At 42.5% G+C, this 27,767-nt stretch overlaps 1 protein-coding gene across 1 annotated transcript in view; it reads left to right on the forward strand.

Annotated features, from left to right (window-relative positions):
• Positions 1-665: 665 nt before the first annotated feature.
• The window catches only part of SPINT1 (serine peptidase inhibitor, Kunitz type 1), a 716,287-nt gene continuing 689,185 nt past the window's right edge, over positions 666-27,767 (forward strand). Inside the window, exon 1 of the mRNA XM_069637577.1 lies at positions 666-1,493. Coding sequence (XP_069493678.1) covers positions 1,052-1,493 — 442 coding nt within the window. The 5' untranslated portion in view covers positions 666-1,051. The remainder of the gene's footprint in view (positions 1,494-27,767) is intronic.

Here is a 27,767-nt window from a genome sequence, read left to right on the forward strand (position 1 = left end):
ATTTCATGCTTGGCTCTGGCGCCCCTTCCCCCCTCCTTCCCCCCTCCCCATGCGGCCGCGCCCGCACAGTTTGAAGACCTCTGACTTAAGGGTTTGTATCTGTAACTCTACAGTCCCTTCTCTTAGCACTTAAGAGCCACCCTCTGGCAGCACTTATTGATTCACCTGCACTTCTCCACTCCCCTCTTCCCTGCACTTGTGCGATCTGAATGACACAAGGCCTAGTAAGATTGCTGTTTGTCCTCCTCCTGTTTCCCCCTCCTTGTCACACCTAGAAACACTTGTGTACAGACGCGTTATAAATTACTTATATCATATGATGGGCAAAGACATTATAAAAATGTGTTTGAAAATGCTCCTGTGCAAACTTGGTGGCTTGGCATCTAATGGACTTTTCTTCATCTCTTACCTTGCAATAGGTTTAAGGTCACTTCTCACTAACAGCTTTCAAACTGCCATCCTGTGCCCCCCCCCTCCTCCAAATTTTAAGGCTGGTTCCGCCCTGTTCACACCACACAACCCGCATCCACAAAACGGGCCGTGTTGTTTTTTTCACTTCCCCAGAAGATGTGCTGTGTCCTAGTTGTGCCAGGAGGAGCCGCCCCTTTCCGTGACACATCGTGATTCTCCTGTGTGCGCCGATGTCCTCCAAGGAGTTGGGTTTCACTTCCTGCCTCTCCGCTATAGACACCTGAAGGGGAGGGGTCACAGGTGATCTGATCACACAGAACGGCAGGACTGGGGAAACACCCGGCGCGGTTTCGCCTGAAACCCTCCAATCTGGGGATAAAAAAAGTCATTTATAGTCGCTGCGATTTCCAAGCAGATGTACGTTTGGCAGAAAGCGACGAAAATTTGGTTACAGGTAATATAAAAGTACCAGACCGGATAATAGCAGTCGGCGTTCTGGGGAGTGAAGTAATGACGTAAACAGAGTACCAGTGAACATCGATTTATACCTGCGTCAGCACATCATTTACCAGAGGGCGAACGCTTCCTGTGTTCCTGAAAGCTGTGCGCTACGCTCCGACGACACATCCATCGGCGCACCATGGCGGCCCTGTGCCCTCTCGCTGCCGTCTTCTCTCTGCTTCTCGCCGTAGTCTCCTTCGCCCTCCCAGCCGGTGCGCAGGAGGAATCCTTTGGGGAAAACTGCCTGACCAAGTTCACCAAGGGCATCTCGGGCTTCGCCCTGGACCTGGACGACTCCGTGCAGAACGGGACCACCTACCTTTCCTCCTACCCTAGTCTGCTCCGGGGGCGAGACTGCGTGCGGCAGTGTTGCAAGACCCCCGGCTGCAACCTGGCCTTGGTGCAGCAGGACGGCGCGGAGGAGGCCGGCGACGGCGAGGACGTCATCAAGTCCTGCTTTCTTATCAATTGCCTCTACGGGCAGGCGTTTGTGTGCAAGTTCGCCAGAAAGGAGGGCTTTCTTAACTACGTCGACCAGGAAGTTTATGATTCTTATCTGGCCCAACGAGAGCACATAGAGGGTAAGAATGAACGTTAGCCTGTATTCCCTATGATTACTATATTTGTGTCCATTTCAGAATTGTACTTCTCACAAATGAAACGTTGAAATAATGGCCGTTTTGGGCAAACTGTGTGTAACAGTCAAATTTGAACAGGATGAATGGCATTTGCCTTTCATAAAATCAACACACACACAAAACCAAGACAGGATATTTTCTTCTAATAGTGTTTTTTGAAAACGTTAAAATGTGTGCATGTTTTAAACTCCAAGAACCAATATAAATGTTTTTCCAGGGACTTGCAGTACCGAAATGGGATATTTCACCTTTTAGTTGTTTCTTATTTTTATAAACTGCAATGGTGAAGTGTCCGGCCTACACACATGACGACTGTGGTTTGATCCCTAAGGTCAGCTTTAATTCATAAATTCGAAGAGGACATCCAATGTTTCTCTTTAGCTGGGGGGGAACTGAGTCCACCCTCTGAATAAAGTGGGGGGACTCCGTCCCCGTGTGTGTACCCTTGACTTGAGCCCTGCTTTCCCCACATTTAACGGCACCCCTCTCTCTGTGATAAAGGCTCGGTGACAGAATAAGTCATTTGGCCGAGATCACACAATGTAGAAACCCCAATGTTAGAAGCTGGGGTTTTTGGACCACGGTTACATATTTAACAAGAAATGGGCTAGTGAGAAAGTTAGGGTTTGAACTGGCTCACCTGGATTCACAGTTGCTCGTTTTAGCAAGTATGCAAGCAAGGGATAGAACATGAATCTCCCGGAGCCAAGGTTGATCATTTCGCCAGTAGAATATCTCTTATCATTTTCACGACCGCTTTCTTTTGCGTGTTGTTCGGGTTGTTATTATTAGGATAACTAGACGACTTCATGCCTTTTGAGTGTCGGTTTTCACAGTCCTTAGCTTTTGTTTACCAATGGTCTTCATTCAAGTTATATTTTGCATACCTTCAATTAAACTTGTGTGTTATTTAGCTCCCTCCTGCTTGTAGTTTAGAAGCAAGGGACCCAACTTATGAATTTCCCAGGGGAGTGGTTGCGGGTAGAGAAAAGAGGATCCAAACTGGAACCCTCCCGTCCCCTGCACACCGTAATGATGCACCAGTACGACGCCTTGATATCAATTCAAGGCTCAATCTAAAACAGTGTGATTTTATCCTAAATACGATTTTTCTTATCAATATAATTATTGACACTGAACGTGTCATCCTACTGGTAGAATTCGAATGTATGAGGATAAATACTAGATAGGTTGTGGAATTGATTTGGTAGCAACAGTATCCTGATTGTTCTTTTCTTTATTTTCTCTACATTCTTTACATCCAGTTCTTGTACATGATCTCTGGCTCATGAAGAAGAGAATATACTTCTCGAAATGCATCAGCCGTCCTCAATGAACTGAATTTTCTCTGGCTTTTGCGTTTGGAATAAATAATACTTGTTTTCTACATTCAAAGAATGGATTGCATCATTAACTTCAGTTAAACCTGTTCTCTCGTTGAAATGTGTGCAAGGTGTACTAACACTATAATCTTCTTGAATTGATATCAAGGCGTCGTACTGACGCATCATTACGGTGTGGGGGGGACGGGAGGGTTCCAGTTTGGATCCTCTTTTCTCTCTCTTTGTATATCTAGTTAGCCCTGTGCCAGGGCCACTTTTCCTCCCCCGCACCCATAAGTTGTTGTTACTTTTTCTCTCAAAGTCTGTAACCCCAAATTCATAAATCTGTGAGTGTGCACCTTCTATCCCTTTCTGAGTGGTTGCGGGTACCCAGATTTTAGGAAAGTGGCATTGAAAATGTATCAACATTGTGACCGGGCATGCAGCAGATTGGGTTTCCCAGCTGGTGCTTGGACCCTGGTTCAGCTGCGTTGCCCCTGTTCAGAAGACCATGGTTAACACCAACAGATACCGGCGGATACTTTTGACACACACACGTATTGGTGCTATAGAGGTATTTCTTTGTGCAGTAACTGTGTTTTTTGGATGTGCATAACATAATAATGGGGAACTTCTAGAAGACATTTAAAGCATGATGGGACCGACCTATATAATGCTCACAAAATGATGTCATGATGTTGGGTTTTATTCTGTGCTCTGCCATTTGTTAGCTCTCAAATCACTTGGGCCGATCTGAAAGTGATGGGGACTGGGTTTGGTTATTGGTGAAAGGGGATACAAATCTAAGGGCTTGAAGTCACCAAAATGCCATACATAATTCACAGGTGTGTTAAAACATACAATTCATGAAATACCTAATGGGTTCTAAAGCATACACAGCTATTTTAGATACCAACCACATTTTAACAAGGGTTGCAGCCTTCATATGCCATGGATGGAGTCATGATATGACTGCGGTGTGCCCAACAGTACCAACATGGCTAGAGGTACTGCCATACAAATGCCGCTACAGCCTTGTAAGGCCTTCCTTTTTATACCAGCTGTAGCTGCATATGTCAGGCATAGTCATATTATGATCCGTAAAGCCCCACATTTTCAGATGCTCCAATAATACAATGTGCCAAATGTAGACTCTTTATGCAATACTTACATTTTATGTCGGTTCTAGTCTTACAGCCAAGGTATAGTTAGAATATATACGTTGCAATTGTACATTTCCAGTTACTTATATCACATGCCAAGTGCAGCCTTCTATGCCCAGTAATGCTATCAAAGTCCTTTGATGTCTCATACACCTGGTATGGTTACCATATGTAGTGGAGAGCCTCATATCTCTAACTGCTGGCATCATATGTTATGTTACTTGGCATTTATATAGCGCCTTATGTATCATTGGTATGACCTTAAAGCGCTGGTAGGTTGAACGCCCTCGGGAACCGCAGTTCAGGTCAGTAGAGAGAGAATGTGGTATGGTGCGCAGGCGCACCAGATGTGTGCAGCTGGTGTGGTTGTTGCATGATAGCTGCTTCACAGCGGTAGGTGTGGTGCTGAGGAAATCAGTTGGATGTGTTCAGTCTGGAGGGTGTACACTCAGACTGAGTTCTTGCTGCGTTAGGCCTGAGGAGACACCTAAGCTAGCCGAAATGTGCTCAGCTAGCTGTGTTTTATTCGGATGATGAGGTGTTCGTGGGGTCATGTTAGTATGAGAACAGCTAGGCCGAATGTGTCATAGAACACAGCTATGCTAATTGAATGATGGTGTATAGGAGAGGGTAAGCGTAGTAGTGTGATATGGTGGTTTATCAGTGAAGCGCTTGCGTCCAGGCATGAGAGCAGGACATGGGGCGTACGTAGCGGCATACGTATATAAAGCAACATTATGGATAGGGTGACATGGGGATACAGGTACAGCAGTCGTTACATTCGCTTCATCTGTTCCATCTACTTCCTCCGTTCCATCCATCTCATCCGTTCCTTCCACATCATCCGTTCCATCTACTATATCCACTCCGTCATTAGTTCTATCCGCTTCCGTCGACTCCACCATCCACTGTCTGTTCCATCCACTTCACCCGCTCTGTCTGCTCCATCCATTCCATCTACTCCAACGATCTATCCATTCATCTATCTATCCACACCATCCATCTATATATCATAGGTGAAGTTCAGTCTCAAATACCCCAGTAAGGCTGTACAGTGGTCAGTGAATGCCTTTTATTCATAGTTTGTAATTGCTATCAATCACATATCAAGAGTAGCCTCAAATGCCTCTGAAAGGCCACTTAGTTCTCTGTAAGCATGATATCTTCCCAATAGGTGAAGCACAGCATAATCAATCCAGTTGCTTCTATCATGTGCCAAGCTTGGACTCAAATGGCAGTTCATGAGACTGTGCTGAAAAAGGAGGCAGACAAGAGAGGGGATGATAACAAACATTTGAGTGGAGGGAGTTTTAAGAGTGTAAGATCACATGGGACAAGAGCAAAGAAGAGAAGTGGACTGAAGCAATGAGCGAAGGTTGCGAGATGAAGAAAGATGTAATGGGTAAAAGCAGGTGGAAGAAAAAACAAGAGGGGGAAGCCATGCGAGGAAGTAAGCAAAGCAGCAGGTGTAGAGAGGATAAAGTGACTACAGAGGACCGAGTAGAATGATGACCGTAAAAAGAAATCATGAGCATGGAAAGGGAGAGTACCCATTCCTTCCAAGTTGCATTTCCATTTTTTAGCTGTCTCCCTCTACCCCACTCTATCCCCTCAACAAACGAGCACAAACCTGACTGAGACCATTGTGATTTAACCCATTGTACGTCCACAACTCCCTCTTTCTCCCAGTCCGCTACACTTGAACATTAAATGTATTAATGAAACTTTGATTCACTGAAATGTATGAACATGAAGCCCCTCACTCCACATTCATCAGAGTTGGGTGAATGGGAGCATACTCACTGGCACAGTGGTGGTGAAAGGGGTGTTTCTGCCTTAGGTGAAAGGATATTTTGCCACACCCTGCCTCCCAGATCAGATACATGCATGCTCTATCTATCACGGCCGTGAGAACATTTTCTCATTAATTTTTAAAATTCCAGTTTTCAAACATGGTAATGTTAAAACAGTTAAAGCACACATGCCCCTAGAAAAAAACTCACTGTCTTGAGTTTAAGGAGGGTAAAACAATATGTGTATTAAAAAAAAAAAAAAAGAAAATATATATATTTAGCTAAAAATAGCGCTCTGGCTAAACACGTAGCTGGTGCTTAAGCATGTGAATTTAGCCAAATTCATTAAAGATATCAAAAACACATGCTGTAGTGAAGTTGTAACATTGCAAAAAAAACCACACACATTGCATGTATATAAAAGAATCCCAAGCACACCCGACCTGCTACTGTTAAAACATATTCTTTAATTTACATAAGTGCAGTGCATCATAACAAAAATTAACATGATAACATGTTCATCTAAATGGCGACCAAATGGTAAAAACACGCTCACCCATAAGGGTGGAAAAGGCACGCGTCCGCCTGTGTTAAAAGGCATGGCTAGAGCGGTCTATTCCTCCCCCTCATCACGTACACAGCAGTCATGTGATTGCAACTAAGAGAGCAATCGTATCGAAAAAAGAGCCTCCATATTGGAAAGGCTCTAGGTATCAATGCTAGCGAATACAACTGAAAGTAAAATACTTTGAGACATTAGTATGTCTGTTGATTGACCTCTACATGGTGGGGCCATAAGGTTTAAACCGCTCCAACATGCCACCTTAAAAAAAAAAAAAAATCTTTCAATTAATTAGGTGCATATAAAAATACACAAATGTGTCCCAATTTAAATAATTATGACCACGCGTTGTTGATCAATAACAACATGCGGTCATACTCCCCTAAGCGGTGTGTGTTATAAGCCAAAGAGACAAGCAACTAATGTAGGATCTCTGGATTAGTGCCAGAGATGGTACTGCTATTCACAAATAATGTGCAAGTAATGAAGCTAATACTAAAATCACACATGCGATTTGACCAAAATAACTAGTGTTGGCACAACTATTGGCCTGATATTAAAACAGATCACTAAAAGTGTACCCATCATTAGACAAGAGACATAAGCAGCAGTTGATACTATCTACCCTATTAAAGATGTAAAGTGCCAAACGCCCTTTTGATGTGCATAAGGGCTAAAGTGCTAGTGCTAAAGGAAAATAGAGGGACATACAATGTATTTATGGTCCATTGCCTTGATAACAATTTCATAACTTTCCCAAAGGTAAAGTGCAAGTGCATCTCCACTATAATCTAGCTAAGCATTCCAGACCTCTATTCAACTCATGAGAAAAACTACCCGAGTTGTCCCAAAAAAGCTCATATTAGTGGAACAAAACCAATGAGTTGTTCCAAATGAGCCCACATTGATTGGACAGGTTGTTGAGAGAGACTATAAACATATCTAATTTCAGATCACAAAAGAAACAGTTCTAGATTTGCAAAAACACATGCATCTCAGCATCAATATTAAGTCCCTTCGGTTTTAGTGTGTCAAATTTACATATTAGAGAAGCCTCTAATTGTCACAACTTTAATTCGCAATTGCCCAATCTTTTGTTTTGAGGTACAAGTGCCAACCCCACAAATTACATATTCCTCACATCTCCATTATGTTTCTCTTGGAAGTGACACGTGAGAGGATATGTGATATCACCATTTTTGATGGCTATGTAATGTTGTAATAGACGTAATTTCAAGGGACCTATAGTTGAGCCAATGTAGTGTAAACCACATGTACATGTTATGGCATACACTACACATTTCGTGAGACATGTGATTCTGTGTTTGAATTTCCATTTTAGATCATTGCTGCTGACAAACGAGTTCTTGCTGTTTTTTTTTTTTAAATGTGCAACTTCATATGCATTAGGATTCTCCTTCCATAGACTCGAGGTGTTGGAAGTTTTCGTTACTACCATGCTAGGAGATAGCATCGTTTTCACGGTGGGAGTTCTCCGATAAGTTATATTGGGACTCTCATCCAACACCTGCTTCAGATCAGAGTCCACAAGCAACACCTCCCAATGCTTTTTCATGATGGATTTAATTTCCCTGGCCTGATAATTAAAGCCTATAATAAATCTAATTTTCTCAGCCATAGATTTGTTTTTGCTAGAGAAAAGATTTTGTCTAGTGATTTTCTCTGCTTTACCATAACACTCTGAGATGGTATTCTTGCTATAGCCACTTTTAATGAATCTGTGTCCAATGTGTCTTGCTTCAGTTTTATAGTCTGTATTGTTGCTACATGCTCTTTTAGAAATTCTCCATACGGGATAGATTCTATTAACGCTCTGGGGTGGTGGCTTTTGGCATGGAGAGTCGAATTTGAACTTGTTACTTTCCTATATAATTTGGATGTGAGTTCATTGTTCTCAGTCTGAAATTTCACATCAAGAAACACCAGTTCATGTTTACTACAAACAGTTGTTAATTCAAGATTGAGAGTATTGTTGTTGAGAATTCCAACATATTGATTAAGTTCCACTTGAGTACTGTCCCAAATAAGGAACAGATAGTCAATAAAACGATACCAGTGAGTGTCTTTTTTTTTTTCATTTGGTCACCATTTAGATGAACATGTTATCCTGTTCATTTTTGTTATGATGCACTGCACTTATCTAAATTAAAGAATATGTTTTGACAGTAGCAGGTCGTGTGTGTGCTTGGGATTCTTTTGTATACATGCAGTGTGTGTTTTTATTTATTTATTTTTTTTTTATTTCTTTTTTGCAGTGTTACAACTTCACTACAGCATGTGTTTTTCTTTTTTTCATATATACAAATAGAAAGGGGGTGAGGGGCGCACTCTGGTTCCCAGTTAGATGTACCTTTCCACAGTCCAGTAGATCTTCTCCTCCTAGAGCTATCTTGCCTCTTGCAATCATCAGGGAGGCAGTCTGTTGAGGTGTTAATGGTTGATACCAATGATGGCCTCAGGGAATTCTGGTTGCTGTAGTCAATTCAAGTAGCCAGGAACCAACTCCCCCTCCAATTACACAGTGTAAATCCCCAATTGGAGGGAGGGGTGGAAAACCAACAGTGTGGCTCTCCTTATTGGGGCATGTCACCCCGGTGCCGCCACCTCTGGAGCCCGGGACTCCCAAAAACATTTGATAGAAAGGGGGTGAGGGGTGCACTCTGGTTCCCAGCTAGGTGTACCTTTCCACAGTTCCTGGCTACTTGAATTGACTACAACAACCAGAATTCCCTGAGGCCATCATGGGTATTAACCATCAACACCTGAACAGACTGCCTCCCTGATGATTGCAAGAGGCGAGAAAGCGCTAGGAGGAGAAGATCTACTGGACTGTGGAAAGGTGCACCTAGCTGTGAACCCAGAATGCGCCCCTCACCCCCTTTCTGATACATGTATATATCTCGGGAAAGGTTTTTACATTTCTATATTAGGTAATGGTCTTTATTTTTAATATGTGCAATCCTCCCCTAAAAAAGCGCACATCCACGTTTCGTCAATGCCTCAGCAGTGTGAACTAGTGATCCAAAAGCACTGAAATCTCAACTAATGGGACAATAAAGATTCTTCAGCAAGTATAGCAAGTATACTACAACTGAACATGTACTTCTCTACCACATGCCTAACCTTGTTCAATTCTATTTATTTGTTACTATTTGGCTATTAAACAAGCCTTATGCATCAAACAAAATGATAGATAAATTCATCAATACAAATATCCAATAATATATAATTTGAAAAAAATTCTAATGCTATTTGACCATCACAAAATACTAAACCTATAAAAGTTCTCAACACGTGATGTATCACAGTTTACGCTTTAACCTTCATAAAATACTAGACATACTTATCAATGTTTCATAAGTTTGAGACTATTTTCCAAATTGTGTGCTGGTGAAGTTGTTAGCACTGATTCAGCAGTATATCGTTTAGTGTACTCCAAAATTGGTCTGTTCAGATATTATCAATATGGCGTACTAGAGAACCGACAGATCGTTAAAATATGGCGACTTGTTTTAATGCCCTGACTACTGAATTGACAGATAAGCTGATCAAAAGGTATTCCACCAATTGGTCCCTTATTCTCCCGCAGGGAGTATATATCATTTTAAATATAGAATAAAACATTGAACATCTGCAAAGCAAAATTTGATTAGGTAGGTTCGAGGGATATTCTTGAGTAGCACATTCTCTATATCTTTTTCTTGTTTGACAATTTCTCGATATTAGATATGTCCCATTCCCTGGTTTTGCTCTTTTTTTTTTCTTCTAATTTCCAGGCTAGGTAAGGACATTGCATCATTGCTTAAGTCCAATTTAGCAAGAACGTTGTTATCAGTTGATCGTAGTCGCAGTTCTGAGAGAATTCGGTTTCTTTTCAACCCTCTCATAACTTTTGCCAATTAACATCATTAGTTCATTTTAAGTCTCTGAAGCAAACAGTATCTTCAGATATAACAAAGTTTGTATAACTAGCCACAAAGATTTCAATGAGAGAAGGCCATACTCCTTTCTCAGAGCTTCTAACGGGACTGATTGCGGCAGGTTTATAATCGAACGCAGACTTCTTCCCTCAATTTTCCTTAACCATTGGACATGCTTATACCCAAAAACAGACCGTCTGTACAATATACACAGAATGATGCTGACTCTATAGATTTCCAGCAATGCAGCTATATTGTGCCCCCCTCCTTGACTATTTGCAGGTTCAACTCGAATAGGGAAACCCAAATAGACATATTCCTTTGTCGTCTATCATATCCGAAATGAAGTGTTGTTTCCCTTTTGCATTTATTGGTATCACCAAAGCACATTATCTTGGTCTTAGAGATGTTAACGATCTGTGCATAAGTGCGAAGAGCCGCAATGAATTGTTGGAGGCCTGTATAGGTTTTTTTTCTCCAGCAGCATAGTGTCATCAGTATAGGCCAGCCCAAAGACTGGCCTATCGTACATTTTCTGGGGAACATTTCTAACAGCGTTAAGATGACTCGCCGAATCCGCTACATACATTTTTATTTTATTTTTTCATTTGTGTTATAACCAAATTTGATTTTTCACAATTACATTTCTCCCTTTCTACATTTTGAAGGAAAGAGGAACATTAAAAAAAAAAAAAGAATAAAGACCAGTACTAAAAAAGATAAAATCAGGTATAGATATTAAATAGCATTTTTAGCAGTATTTTGCTGGAATGAACTCGGTCTCTTGAAGAACTCTCGCGACATTAATTGTCAGAGCAGTTTCCTGTCCAGTAATCAATCTATTCCAAAACATCTTTGAAGATAAACCCTCTTCATAGTCAGTTGTTGAAATAAATCGACCCAGATGTCTTTGCCTGCATTCCAGGTTCCTTGGCAGTCTTGCAGTAAATGTTCGAGAGTCTGTTGTTTCGGGTCTTTGCATCCTAGGCTTAGAAGTTGTACAGCTGGGTGTCAATAGGCAGCCCTGTTTACGGCTGCAATTTGTAGTCCTATAACCCACAAATTCCCCATGAGAGGTCAGTCGCACTGTTACTGTCGTATTCCTGTGAAGAGCTTTAATAAAATATAATAACTGGGACTGTCCCATTTCACCAGCTTTTCTCAGAACAAAGTTCTGGAAACTAAATCGAAAGCTTTGCTATAATTTATATAGGAAAAGTATAGTTTATGACCTCCAGATATGTCTGCCGTCAAATGCTGCATGGCACACAAGTTGGAATGGGTAGAGTGTTTTTTTCTAAAACCCTTCTGGAAGGGATGCATCGGCTTCCTTTCCTTCGCCTGCAAAGTTAGCTTTTTCAGCAATATAGACGCACATTTTTTTTATGAAGTATCTATCATTGCTAGAAGTCTATAATTTGCAGGATCAGTATTGGTTTTAAATAACTCTCATGAAGCACTCCAGTTATTTTAACATCTCTAGTACATTATACAGAATCTTTGCCCAACACTGGCCATTAGATTTGAAAAGAAAATTAGGGATACCATCCGGCCCTGTGGCACGGGAAGGTTTTACTTAATTAATGATGGTCACCAAATCTTCACCATCAAGACCCAAAAAAGGTTCTCTCCCATGTACCTTGTGTAATCCAGTTGACGGGAGCTTTAGTATCCTAGTATAATTCATCAACAAAATCGCACCAGGAGGCCTCTGTGATAGGATTTAGTTCCTTGGCAGTCGAGGGAGATAAAAATGTGTTGTAACAAGCCCAGCATTTATGATTATCATTTGATGTTAAAAGGCCCGCCAATTTACATTATTGGCCAAGTGTTTCTGTTGACGTAGCACATTTCTGTACCTCGTCTTCAAATAAAAAATTTGGCTCTCCTTTTCTTGTTTGGATATAACATAGTTTCTTCTAATTTCTGCCCTCAATTTTCTGCAATCCTGTTTTTATTTTGATGACTCACACCATCAAACAAAGGTCTGTAAGACTGCCCTGATCGATTGGGTTGTTTCTTCCCCATTGTACTAAAGGAGCAATATTGGCAAATAATGTATCAAGAGTGCTACTTTCTTGTGTCATCCTAGATTAAATCTGAGACTGATTTGTTATAAGGAAATTGGTTACAGCATTGATTTTAAACCTGACCACATTATGCGTGAGCCCTGTATATTAATGTCAATTGTAAGATTGTGTTCACCATTCTTACAGCATACTATTTGACTGACCAGCTTAACAGCGCATGATCACTAGATTCTTTGAAGTTAATGGTGACCAAACTAAAGTCATCAAACAGGGCTGCATTGGTACAGACCTAATCAATACGGGAAGTATACAAATAATTTGACTAAGTATATGTGATACTGTTTTGGTCCCCATTTGTCATATAAAAGGGAAAATGTTTCAACTAATTGGTGTTAATGAACTGTGATTCCCTCTACTCATATCACTGCAGTTAAAGTGCAAGTACTTTGCATTGAAGTCCCCAGCTAGCAATATGTGACCATTAGAAAATTCGTCATACCAGGCAGCAATAGTTTCAGCTACTGTCTCTTGAATTTTCATAGTTAGCGTCTGAAGAGGGATCACAAATATTGAGTATTAATACTCATACTGCAGATTGATGTGAGGCATGGAACATTGCTGTTAAGACACAGGGTGAGCCGCAGGGGCTTTCAGGCTTGCATTATCTAGTTATGGCCCCATTTGCAAGTCCACCACTCGGCCGTCCCTGCTTAGAGGGAATAGCTGGCATAACCAAAATCTGATACCCAACAATATTAAGTGTTGCATAACCATGTCTCCTGCACCGTGGGATGATAAAGAAAAGATCCGTATCCCCGGCTGTTCCAGGAAATCCAATTGAGCATGTTTTTTGGGACAGTCTGTCCATTTAGTGTTGCCATGGTGTTATCCGGGAGCCAGAAAAACGTATTGTACAATGACATATCGAGCTTTTACAATGCTGTGAAACTTGTAAAGTGGAGCGTTCCGAGGTCGGGTAAGCCGCACCCCAGGAATCTACAGGATACAAACAATCTCCGCCGTAGTTATGATCTGAATTTTTCTCTCTACGTCGTGTTGTAAGGGTATACCCCAGCTCTTCAAAATGGAGTGCATTCCTAAGAGGGGAGCTGAACTCGACCAGAGCCCAATTCCTGGGGCTTCCCATTCTAGGTAATTCAATTTGTAACATATCTCAGAAAGCAATATCACCAATAGTACTGATTCTACTGAATACGTCTAATAAATGGGTGCGGTTCAGAAATGGACTAACCTCTGTAGGGTTAGTTTCTTCTAAAATGACCCATTTGCCTATTTGAGAAATATTGTTTTGTGTCAAAGAACTGTTAAAGGCGCTATCAGAAGCAACACTTAAGCCTTGTTGGGTATTATGATGTGATAGTTTATTTATATAGCGCCTATACACAATGTGTTTCAAGGCAAGGGAGGGAACAAGGGAAAATACAATGACATTCTTACAGGCCGTGAACCTAAGGATGTGAAATTTAACTATCGTACTCGGCCTGACGACATTTCAGATAGTGCAAGAGCTAAGACATAGATAAGGAAGGGAGGGGGAGAGTGGGAAGGCAATGAAAACAGACAGGCGACTACCGTACTAGGCCTGATGACATTCCTGGTAATCGGAAAAAAACAAAAAGGTGAGAGAGAGGGGTGCAGAAAGGGAGGGGAGAAACAAAACAAGCAACTATTGTACTAGGCCTGACGACATTTTAGATGGTGCTGGAGGGGGTGGGAGAGGAAAAAAAACAAGTAAGGGGAGGGGGAGTTGACAGACGAGGTTGCTATCATACTAGGTCCAGGGACAATTCTGATAGCGTAAGTGCATAGAAGAAAGTAAGGGGAGGAGATAGGAAAAGGGAGAGGAGGAGAGAACAGAGATTAAGCAGTAAAAAAGAGTGGAGAAGCAAGAGGGGAGAGCAAATACAATCGCAGAAACAGTATTAACACATAATGTTGCAAGCTTGGATACACGATGAAGATGGGAACAGCATGATTCGAGGCCACCATGAGTACAAGATGCAAAGGAAGTTCAGCATGAGAGTTGAGAAAGCGTAACGCACCATGAATCAAAAGACCATAAAAGTCAAATCGAGCATTGGCCGCAAGACAGTGAAACCAGAATGTATCGGGACAGACTCCTGCAGAAGTAGGCTGGAAATGGGGGCGGGGGCAGGATAGAAGAATCAAGCAAAACGGCAACACCTCTGTGCGCGAAGGGGGTGGGGCTCACAGAACATCAATGGGGGACAAGAGGGGGTGGGGATGGCCTGCGGGGACAGAGGGAGTAAACACATGTTGGTGCATGCTTACCTGCTGTCTGGGCAGGGGCTTTTAAAATGTACATTACAAACATGACCATGAAACACATGGAACACATAAAAATTACTAAATTGCATAGCTAAAATACAACCATAGGAGATGCATCTACAAAAAAGTTAAAAACCATTTCATCACTTACATCCAGATATCAAGTTTATAATATCTTCCTAAAATATAAATAGTTAAAACTGTATTCTTACGTTATTCACAAAGTGCAAGTAACGCAAACCATTTCATATAAAGTTTGATCATATGATAAATCAGATATTACAAAGTCACCAGCATTTTCCTTCGTGCACTTAGTAGAATCAGAGTTTGTTTGAATGTTTGTAGCTTGATTTCTAGCGCTGGGGTCATCTGTTGCTTGTATTTGAGTCACCATGGCAGAGGTTGGAGGTTGAAGCCAACAGTCTATGGGACCCCGCAAGTAGACTTGGCATAGGGTTCCATCAGTATTGGCAATCAGCGTTTTTGGGTCAGGTATGGACACCTTTCCTTGAGCCAAATGAGGTCTTTTTCCTGTTGCCTTGGCCTCTTTTCATTTACCCCTTTTATTGTAGGATTTCTTCCCATTACTGATTTCTAGATCACTGATGTGAGTTTGACACCGATTATCAGAAGTAATTGTTACTGCGGCTAGTTGTGGAGGGATATGAATCTCTTTCAAGTCAGTCTGTTTCCTCCTTAGACAGTTGTTCCTTACTGGCTCTAATCTCCAGATCAGTGCTATTAATGAAGTCTGGATTCGCCAGTCCATGGGTGACCACACCTGTTGATGTGGAAAAATGTGCTAGTGTTACATCCAGAATTTTCTTCAGTATGGTTTTGAAGTTGGTTTGTTCTTTTGCAATTGTGGCTGTAAGAACAAGCAATGCATTGAGTTAACTTTATAATTAACTCGGTGTTAGTGTACGTAGCATCAGCATTTGGCATAGAAACTCTATGGGATTTTGCAATGTTGTCAATTTCCGATTCAGAATCGGAAGAAAAAGAAGAATCCAACGGAGAAGCAATTGTCGTCAAGTCCAGCGTGGCAGGCAGATTAGTATTGATAATGTTTTAATTAGGTCTGCCTTGCGGGAGACCATTTCCACCACCTAATGAATCTCTTAAACCAGTAACCATGTTTAATAACCAATTATTTATTATCCAATGTGAATGAAGAGGATTGCGCTGTTGACGACTACATTTGGCGAGGGATATATCTGAATTGATTGCTGCTCTGTGTTAGTCTCCGAAGGGTTCGTTTCTAAAATAGTTATCGCTTTGATTGGCGGACCAGGCCGTTCCTCCACTGTAGCCTTTTTTGTACATACATGTGCTTTTTAGCAGTTCGATCTTGTGCAGGGCTCCTTGATCTCTTATTAGCGTGATTCATAGTGCTACGGAGACCATATTTCTTTCAATAGACACGCTTCATGATATATATAGAGTAATGCTCAACAGTTCTATCCCGACTAGAGGGAAATGGAAAGGAAGTACTCGCTCTCTCCTCGATCCATGAGACACGAGACACTTTACCTCACTCAGACGACTGCTGTGCACGCTGCCGCGCCTTTCTTAAATTTTTATCACCGGCTCCGAAAGAGTATTTTAAAGCAGTATAATTCAGAGCCAGGGATATGGTCCGAGCAGAACAATTAATCCTAGGGAGATGAATAGGACAATATCCTCTTGTATGAACGTTAAAAGTATATGCTCAGTGAGGAGCTATCTGTTCCATACCATCCAGCACACCAGACACTCTACCTCACTCCGCCGACTGCCGGGCCAATTGTTCAATTCATACACCTGTGTGAAAAATCATCCTTCAAAAGATTGTGGGGAACATGTTACACCCCAGATTGTTTACTGTTTAGTATTGTATCCCTAACCCAAAAAAGGTCTTCTAAATTGTTGTCTGAACTAGGAGTCCAGAGCCAAACTCCTTCTCTAATTGAGCGATTCTTGGCAAATTTCGTTTTCTTTTTATGTGTTTTAGTTCAACTTAACACATGCAATTTCATGTAAATATGAATAGACATTGAAAAACTATAAAATAAGAGTTGATTAAAACCCGAATCCATATAATAAAACCATTACAAAATTGTGCATCTAATCACAGCCACATACTCAGTATGAATTCTATAACCATTAAGATGTGGCGCACCACACCATTTAAAGTGCTTAATTCAGAGACATGTTTGTGGTATTAATACAGGTGTTCCAAAATTGTTCTGACTTGATGTAATCATATGTTCGAACTAAATGTTCATACAGACACATACATAATGGGCCTTTTACAACTTATCACTGCATGTCTGTTTCAAATACACCGTTGATTTTACACATCTGACAAATTCGATCATTGGATGGTATACTTAATTGGGCATCAACATTCACTAGAAATGGCACCTGGCCAATACACAAATAACAAAAAGTGACTTGCTGCTGGCAACAGGCAGCATGCCAAATATGGTTGAGGAAGTTTGAATTTACGGGCCACATAGAAGTTATTTGTTTTGGTACAATGTAAAGGTTGTCAGGTGGTCATAATTTCTACTTGACTCTAACTCTCCCTCTGTCCTCATTCTTCTTGACCTCTCTTCTGCTTTCGATACGGTAAACTACAACATCCTGATCTCCTGTCTCCGTGATACACTGGGCATCACAGATCCGGCCCTTTCATGGCTTGCCTCCTTTCTCTCTGGCCGTCCTTCCCAGGTGGAACTTGGGTCTTTTCTCTCTGCTATCACTCTCTAGTTGTGGTGTCCCTCAGGGATCTAACCTATTCCCCTGGTTCTTCAATGTCTACATAGCCCCTTTCGCCCACAGGATCTCTGCGTCCACCACCAACTTTCAGTGTTCTGCAGATGACTCGCAGCTCTTTCAGGCTACCCTCAACATCCTCCTCCTTGCTCATTCCTGACTGTCTGTCTGCAATTCAGTCTTGGTGTGCTGCGAACGATCTTGCCTTAATGCCATCAAGACAGAGATCGTCCTCATTGGGACCCCTGCTCCAACTTTCCCAATTTCACGCTGGCTGGCCTCACTTGGCCCTGCGCCCTCACCCACGAGTGAGACAAAACATCTGGGGGTCATCTTCAACTCCACTCTCTTCTTCTCCTCTCACAACTCCGACTTCTCTGAAGTCCCACTACTCCTCAGCTCCTCAGAGGTATTCTACCTTTTCTCACTTGGACTACTGCAACAGTCGCTTTCTCAACCTTCCTACTTTTACTCTCCGACTTATAGAGCTCATCCAGAACAGAACCGCAAGACTTATCCTTGGCCTCAAGCCCAGGGACCGCATCTCTCTGGCGCTGAAATTCCTCCATTGGCTCCCCGTGGCTGCAAGGACCAAGTTCAAGACCCTGTGCATAGTCCACAAGGCTTCCTGTGACCAGAGCATGCACTATCTACACCTCTCTCTCCCTAAATACTTTCCTCCTAGAGCCCTCCACTCATCCTCTTCCAACTCTGGGCGGTTGAGCTGTTTTTCCAAACAGAGATTTGGTGGTAGATATTTATCCTCTGCAACAACCCACCTGCCTCTCTGTCTTGAGCCTGATCTCCTTAAATTCCGGAAACTCCTCAAGACTTTCCTCTTCTGCTTTCTCGCTCCCTCTCACTTACTAATCTCCTTCCCTGCTCATTCTCTTCCCTAACTCTGCTCTGTTTCTGCTGACTCGTTGCCTGGTGCACCTCCAGAGGCACACAGGTCCCAGGCTACCCCGTCAGTCCTTGCATTTGCCTCTGTACTCTACTGCGCCTCTGTACTCTGCTCACCACTACACTCCTTAATTCGTTCCATGAGAAGGGTAACCTTTCTGCACTTAATCCAGGAGCCTTCTGGACTGGGCGCACTTGGTTCCCACCCCCCACTCCTCCTTCCTTACACTTCCTGTCTGCGCACTCACATTACCTAGAATGGACTAGGCCTGCTTCGCCAGGCCTAGTACGGTAGCTTTTTCTTTCTGTATGTTATTTCTCCTTCATCCCCTCCACCCCCTCACTCTCTGTCATGCACTTGCACTATCTGAACCGTTGTTGGCCTAGTATGGTAGTTTATGGTTTGTGTGTTCTTCTCCATCTCCTCTCCGCCTTCCTTCTTGTCATGCACTTGCACTAGTAGTAATGCCATCAGGCCTAGTATGCTATTCATTTTTTGTAAGATTGTTTTTAAACTTCAAGGCCTAAGAATGACTCTGTATTCCCTTGTTCCCTTCCTGCTTTGAAGCACTTCACTTGTGTATAAGCGCTATACAAATAAACAACTACACCAATCCCATGATTCAAGATTCTTTAGAAGCTACTGATTGGTGTCCTCATTTCCTCCGTAAAATCCAGAGACCAACCGATCTTTTCATATATTGCTTCTACCTGCTTCCTATAGGGATCTTTGGGATTTGACTACATTATGCCACCAAACATTCATAACATTGGACACAGCAGATCTTTTTACACTCTAATATACAGTATACCTTTTCTCTTCCAGGCCATTCTGGCAGTAGATATTAATTCCAGTTCCTGTCGCAATATTTCAATCAGTACCGATTGGGATACTCCCAGGATTCTTTTCCCTAAGCCACCTTCAAGATTATGGAGGTACGGAGTCGGGTCGATCATTAGGGCTTTGTACCCGTACAGCACAGTGGTGCAGAACAATTTATATAATATTAAGGTTCCCCTCAGGCAGTACCCTCCCCATTGCTTACAAAAATTATTAATAAGGGAAATGAGCACAATTTCCTTCGTTTTTTTCTCGCATTCGTTAACTCAGTATATCGTTTACCTGCATTGACCTCAATCTCTAGATACTTGTAGCAATTAACATATTCTAGGGGACCCCTGGCAATTTAATTGGGGGGTACGCCCTTTTCTTCCAGGAAAAATGCATTACCTTTGTTTTCCCAATGTTTATAGTTAGTGCATGTTATGAAGCGTATTTCCATAATGCTGTGATACACTTAGCCATTCCAAAATATGTGTGGTCATATATGACTAAATCGTCAACATATGGCGTGCTATTTACCACCTTCCTAATTCTTGGAGCATGCCCATGTGCCTCAGCCCACACACAAAACAAACAAGACAAAGACAAACGTAAAGGTTATCAGCCAGGAGTAGAACCAGGAGAGCTCTGGGTTCAAACTGGGTTTTGGTTGAAGAGGCAGTGTTTGACTAGTTTTTTTTTTAATTTTTTTTTTTTTTTAAGTGGCCAGGTGTATTAGTCGACGGTATCGGCCCGGATAGTGTGTTCCAAGGTATGGGCGCCTGCATATAAAAGGATGTTCCCCCCCCCCCACCCCCGTCGGATGCTACAATCAAGAGCTCAGTATTTTCGCTGTTCAGGGCAAGCGAGTTGTCAGCCATCTATGCCTAATCTGCGTTGTAGATTTTATTTATGGCTGCTGAAACATGCGTGTCGTTCTCACTCGGCTCAAGGACGACCTGGGTGTCATCAGCATAATTGGTATACTGTACACCAAGGTCATCCAATGAGTGGAGCAGGGGCCTGATGTAGATATCAAACAGAGTTGGTGAGCTACATGAGCCCTGGGGAACACTGCATGTTTGGAGAACCGTAGATTAGCTCTCTGGTCTGGGGTCCAGAAACAAAAGAGAGCCATTGTGTTGCTAACTCAGAGCAATGTGCCGGGTCCTTAAGCCTTACAACTAGGATGGAGTCATCCACTAGGTCGAAGGCTGCAGAGAGATCTAAGAGCATAAGCAGGTCGGGATGACCCCTATCCACTATGCTGGCCAAAGTGGATTTTAGGCACAGAACAGCGCTTTCCGTCTCATGCTGGGCTCAAAACCTGATTGATGCACTGCCAAGATGTTTTGCTCTTCAATGTGTCCATGTAGCTGGTTGTCGGCTACTTTGCTCATGATTTCAAGAAGAAAAGGGACATTTGTAATGGGCTGATATTTTTTTGCCACTGGAGGGTCAGCAGTACTCTTCTTTAGCAGGGGTGTGATCCACGCCTCCTTAAGGAATGATGGAACCAGTCCTTCGTCGATTGAGCTTTGTCATCCAATGAACCAACAATTCAAGTGAGCCCTTAAATATGTCAGGGGGGCAGTTATCGCTGAGGCAGGATATGGATTTCATGGCGAGGATAGCCTTAAGAATTTGATCCTCAAACAGTGGGCAAAGTTAAACAAACTGACATCATTAGGCACATGAGCATCATCCTGATGGATAGTTTGGGTGATGGTGGGCCCACGTAATTGTGCTTGCATATTACTGATGGTATGTTTGTGGTCGGAGATCTTGGCTGAAAATGTATCGTGAATTTTCTTGCACCATGTTCTCCTGGAAAGCTAGAGGAGAGGCTATACAGGCTTCATCCAAGAAGAGCTCTGAGTTTCGATATTTCGCGAATAGCAAAGATTCACCAGGATGATCAGCTCTTCATTGGATACTGTAAGGAAAGCATAGTATCAAGCAGTAGGACAGACACAAGTGATCACAGTTCAAGGGCGTTTATGGAACTTCAATTGGCGTTGAAGAACCACCTATCTAAACCTAAATTCAAAGATGGGAGCAAGCTACGACCATCAAATAACGCAGTCCTAGTGGTGGTTCGTCAAAATAATAGGGCCAATTATTGCCAATTCCTACTTGTAAATACTAATGGAGGGGAAAACATTTTTATGCAAAAGAAAAGTGTTCAAGAAATTATATGTCAGGATATTCAAGCCATCTGCTTCCCTTCCCCACGTTTTCAGCACGGGAAAAGGCGGCACACTCGAGCTTAGCACAGTCTCTGGCTTCTTTAACACAAGGATGCAGTTAAAAACTTCAACATCATGGCTTTCTGTGCCCAAGTCTCTCTGCCAGTCCAAGCCTCTTTTTCAGATGGCCTGATGCAGTACAACAAACGCCAAATTTCTTTTCTTCTTCGGATTTTGCCCATAAAAATTCTCAGATGACTTTCTGTTCACCCAGAGTCCTCTTCTGCCGGGCTCAGCCCCACTTTAATACAAAGCTTTCTATCATCTCGCTCTGATGGGCTCTGACCAACTTTATCAACTTTGCGATAAACTTTCTTTACTGTATCAACATCGAAGACTTTCGATTGTGCACAGGATTTTGCTTGATCCGTCGCAGGACCACTTAGATTCACAATTCTCCGCAACTCTTTCACTTTTCAGCTGGATACTTTACAGAGACCTTCGATTGAGCACAGACATGGGGCCACACCGCTCTGTCAAAGTTATTGCATCTTTGTTTAAAAGTTCAATCACTCGTCAGCAGTTCAACTTTACTTGCGTCTTTTATCACATGCATTTCAAACTATGTTCGTTCCAGCGCTCTCCATACAATGTTGCTGCTTGCAACCTTGTCTTTAACACAGACCAGTCTTGTATCTGTCTCCCCAACTCACCGGCTATGTCGCTTTCACTGACACGGCTTTGTTCTTGGAGCCAAGGACAGGACCACGGTGGCCTAAAATTCTCCCTGCCTTGATGGACGCAGGAGGGCCACGGGCATCTCCGACACACAATGCAGGAATCTTCAGCCTGTTTTGCTGATCTTACGGTTTCCAATCTCGAGAGTTTGTGAAAGCAACGGTTCCTTGTCGAAAAGGTCAAGGGAACTTCCCTCATTGTGATCCCCTTCTGTTTCGCCGTCTTTCTCCTCTTGTTAAACTGTCATCTTGGAACTGTTGTTTCCTCGTTTGCTTTGCCTTTCTCAGAGTGTGCTCTGCCTTTTTTCGTTGTGGGGAAGCTTAATGCAAGTCATGTGTGTGATGGTCCGTAATTGCCTGACCATTATATTGGAACATGTCGGGTATATGGCTCGGTTGTTAGTCCGTTTTCTCTCATAGTGGGCTCGCCGTGAAAAGTGTTTGTGTTGTAAGGGGGCAAACACACATAGGGGGGTCCCCTAAATGAATCATTAAACAAATAGTTCAGTGACCCAGTCTTGACTTATACTGGATCCTATTCCATAGGTTATTTAAATGACCACACGGAACAAAAACACACAGTGCAAGGTATTTATCTTATTGTACTAAAACTATTATAATTTATTACATAGGCCATTGGTCCTATGTTTACAAGCTAAAGCAAGCCACATAAATACATTATCAATATGGAAAAGGAATGCATGTATCCATTACCATTTTATGAATAAATCATTAAAAATTATGGTGGCACGGTAAAGAACCCAAATGTGAGGAAAAAAGCTGGAAAAAGACACTATCTTTCTGGCCCTACCTGGCTAATAAGTCACAGACGTCCTCAGTTTGCCAATGTCACCTTTTACATATTCTAAAAATAGTTATTCATGACCACAAAACACATCCTGGGTCTCGGCAGGACATCAAATATGCTGCCTTCATCAGGACCCCAAGGGAGATGGAGCTTATGCAGGGTTAAACAATCGCCCAATAGATAGTCGTGGCAAAATTGTCTGCGAGATGTGAGTCCTCAAGACCTTCATGTGAGGATCCCCACTCGATGGTATCACTGAATAGTAAAAAAGGACATATTAATAAATGCCCCTCTATTATGGGTCTCCCTCGCCGGAAGCCAATATCTGAAAGTGAAGGTACTTGGGATGGATGTAGAATGAATCGTCGCCGATACCAGATCCCACGCTGGGCGTATGCGTGGAATAACCCCTTTATGGAGCTCCGAACCGGTGAGGCTTCCAAATCGCGGACCGCTGACGGCACGCTGAATGTGCGCAAAGGCCGCTGTAATGATGGTAACCGCTCACCGGCGTGTGCCCGGCGCTCCCAAATCACGGACCGTTTATAATACGTCTGCACGCTGGAAAAGTGGTGTAAGGAAGGGGATAACGTGTCTCACCGTCCGGTGTCCCACTCCCACTCGCCAAAAACCCCTCACCCAGGTGATCCTCCCGCACTGGTCCACCTACAGGAACTGGTTCCAAAAGCAATGGCCGTGTCCTGGCCACCTGGATGGCAGGTCCCCGGGGACTAGTGGGCGAGACACCTGGTTTCTCACAATACGCAGGTCATAAATCCGGGCTAGCCGTTACGAAACAAACCCTGTCCAGATGGATTATTCTGAGCATTGTTGAATGCTATAGATTAGCTGGGAAAGACCCTCTAGAAGGCCTAAGGGCCCATTCTGCGAGGAGAATGGCAACATCTTCTATCCTACAAAGAGGGGGTTGCCAATAAGAGACATTTGTGTGGCAGCCACGTGGTCTACCATCCTTACTTTTGTAAAACATTATGGTCTAGAGTCATCTTTACCTCAGGAAGGAGGATTTGGGAAGGTGGTCTTTTATCTGGTCCATGACTATATTAACTCGGAAAATTCTTACTCCCGCCTCCAAAACCAACATTGCTTTGAGAGTCAAAAGATGAGGAATACGTGGGAGGACACAATCCATTTGAAGAACAAATTACTTAACCACTGGTAACGTTCTTTTGACTGGATGTTCCTTGCACGTATTACTAATCACCCCTCCCAACCTACCCCGCTGTAGAATTTCCAGGCATTACACTTTACACTCTTTTAGAGTCTGATACGGTTTGATGCTAAGATGGTAATTCCACAAAGGAAAACACAGGAAAAACAGAACTGAAGCAAACGGGCGCTGCATGTGCTATATATACTGGTGATGACGTCTACCTGGAGACGGGGGGCCCTCGAAGGCCATTGAATCGATGGAATCGGTGCCCTCTGCCGGAAATGTTTTCCAAAGCAGCTGAATCTGGAAATGATGATATCAAAAGATGAGGAATACGTGGGAGAAACATCCAGTCAAAAGAACGTTACCATGGGTAAGTAACTTGTTAATTTCTGGCTAATCCCCATTTGATGGAAGGACTCTTGTCTATTGACTACAGAACATACCCACTCAAGGGAACAGCAATAAGCCTGATGGCTCACCTAACAGATATGAACAGGCCTGGGGTAATCCAGGAGAGCATTGGGGTGAAATAGGTAGCCCTGAAGGGACCTTCGACAAACAAAGTATGATATTTGGGGGCTAGTGCTGCTTTAAGTAACTTTAGCTCTACCCCAAAAGGCGAAGGACTAGGAGTCGATTATCTGCTACGGAGTATGATGAAGGCCACGACAGCTCTCCTCAATATGCTTTCTTGGTGTATAGAAGGCCTTTTCAAACATATGGCCGCTATGTGAGGGGTCAGAAATGAGAGGCGGACACAAAGTTGTGATATTCTAATTGCCAGACATTTTTATTAATAGAAATGGGTTGGATAAATGCCTCTCTGACCCTATCCTAAAGAAGTCTAATCTGACCCTCAAACTAAAAACAAACCACTAATGGGTGCAAGGAAATGTCACTTATTTTTTAGTGAAAAGCGTTTATAACCAAAGGTATTAAGATGCATCGAACAAAGTTTTTTCCAGGGAGAAACCCTTGGATCCAGAGGGTGGTTTCTTTCCCCTGGAGATTTAGGGAGGATGGCAAAATTCTCTTTCGAACAACAGTTCCTTGGTATCACAAAGTGTCCTTTTACACAGATGAATCCAACAGATAACCTTTATCAGGTTCTTCCGGCTTGTACTTTTACAAGAAACCCAGCAACATATTCAGTGGAGCTGTAAGGCTTCCAGGCATTTTAAATTCCTGCCCAAAAAGTCCCTAGAGGCTGCCGACGTAGAAGGCTAATTATCTGGATTGGCCCAGCTCTGAACTGGAGGGTGGAACCTTGTGTAACCAAGTCCTTAGATTAGCAACATCTTATAGTTACAACTCAACATGGTCAAGGTATATTATTATTTAATGTATATAACCGACCCAACTCTGTATTCATTATTAAGGAAATGTATGAACTGGCTTTGTCATGGGAAGGTTTCAGTCTGAAAAACACATTTACAGTTGTCACAGGGGATTTTAATATGCAATTGGAACCTCTGAGCTTGAGGGGATCTGGGATGACCAAGACGAGGCCTGGTACATCGCACCTTTGATTGCCCCTAGTCCTAAGAAAGCCCACAAATTACTGATTAATACCCTCCAGATTTTATACAAGATGGAGCTAAGAGCCTGTAATGGGAGTTTTATTAGCGATCATCCTGCTGGCAATGCGTACATGAGACCTAGGGGTTCTTCACTGATTGACTATATCTTTATATCAGCTGGGGTTTGGAATAAAGTTGTTTTGAGATCCTGAATAATTATGATAGCGACGATAGGCTGCTGATATTTGAATTTAAGTTTAGAGTCCTCATTCACGCTGTCCCAAGAATGTAATGGATCAAATCTGGCCCTAATTATAACTGCCATGCCCTTGGGGGCATTAAATGGGCACAATTGGAGCAGAGCGACTTCAGACCTCACCTTTTATGAGGCAGCGATTTTCCCTATATCGAGTAAATCTGCTCTGAAGGAGCTTGTGACACTGAGAATATCCAAGACATTGGAAAAGCAACTGAAGAAATTCTGCCCTTTGTAACGCACACCAGACATCAAGTCAAACCAAAAAGGCACTGTCCAAGTCAGTGGTACGACCAGGAGTGTATTTCTGCCAAACAAGCCCTGGTGGTTACCTTGGCACAGAGACCTCTCTATAAAACGGCCTCGGTTTAAGGAAACCATTAAAGGGAAAAAAGAAAGCTACCTCAAGTACAAATGGTACTGCCTTGGATACTGGGGATAGTGCCGCATTCTGGAAATGAGTGTCGGGTGCAGAGTTCAAAGGGGACATTGATATGCAGAGCAGTATAACTGCTGAGGCTTAGCTAAATAATTATTTTGTATTCTATGGAGGGGGATGGGATTTAGAAGCTTTAGGTGATGCTTATTTACCGCCTTTGGCGGCTGAGTGAGGGCTGCTATTTAATGTTGAAGACGTGTCAACTGCCATTAACTCCCAGAGGACGGGTAAGGCGGCAGGACGTGATAAGGTGCTGATCGACATCTATAAAGAAGAACCATCTATTAGGACCCCGGTCCTCTGGAAACTGTTCAAAGCATGCGTCAATACTAACACTTTTCGCTAAAGTTGTTCTTAAGTATATTTAGTCTTGGGTTCCAGAAAATTAGATGATCTGCACACGTCAGGTGGGCTTTACGTGTGGTATGGGTTCAGTAGATCAGAGCTTTTGCCTTTTTATTCTCATCTAAAAGTACACTGTCCTAAGAAAAATTAGATTGTATGCTACTTTTGTGGATTTTAGGACGGCGTTCGACTGTGTCCAACGGAAACCTCCTCTGGCAAGTCTTTAAAATAAATATGCCCCAATGTTTAATTTCTATTATTCATTGTATAAGAAGAAGGCAGTCGTCGAAGTGGGCTAAGGCAGAGAGGTTACCAGCCAATTGGACGTGACCAAGGTGTAAATCGGGGTTGTGTCCTGGACCCTCTTTTGTTTGGTGTGTGTGTAATATAGATATATATATATATTTTTTTTTTTTCTCAAAATAAGGCGGTGAAGCCCTCATTGTAAGGAGCTGCACTCCCATCAACCTGGAATTGCACCAAACAGAAGCTCCAATTGCTGCAAATAAAAAGCTTCAGGAACTCCAAAAAACTGCCCAACAAAGTTTGTACAAAAAAAGGAAATGTATTCAATAATGGCAGTTTAAAAAAAAAAAAAAAAAAAGGCTTCCCAAGATTAGAGAGGCTGGCTGACGCGTTTCGCCACACTCCTGTGGCTTGTTCAGTTACTCCTCCCTGTGGTTGGAGGGCAAATTTAAACACACAAGATTATTTAACACACAGTACAAAGGTGACTTACTGGCTGTTGCAAATGCAGTCAGCCATTTTGGAACGGGTTCATACAACTTTCAATGCGTGCATTCAATGAATGTTAATATCACGGCAATAAACAGAGCTTCATTAACATTAAATTGAAAAATTTCCCATATGTTAATATTTGCATCCATAATGGATTCTAATTATTACAATTACAAGGACATAAAGCTGTTAATTTAACCACATCAAACAAGCCGTCATATAAAGTGTCAGTGCATAGTGCAAGAGAGAAAAAAGAGGACAACTCAATCGTCGTCATTTTGCTAGAAGCATATGCCTGTAATATATGATAAAGTGCAAGTGCCTAACTTGACTATAATGGTCATATGCATAATATTCACAATCATTGATAAAATCCCTGCATAATACTTCCAGTGGATCTG

Source organism: Ambystoma mexicanum, chromosome 14 (assembly GCF_040938575.1).
Source record: "Ambystoma mexicanum isolate Mex_15411 chromosome 14, UKY_AmexF1_1, whole genome shotgun sequence".
Taxonomy (NCBI): Eukaryota; Metazoa; Chordata; class Amphibia; order Caudata; family Ambystomatidae; genus Ambystoma; species Ambystoma mexicanum.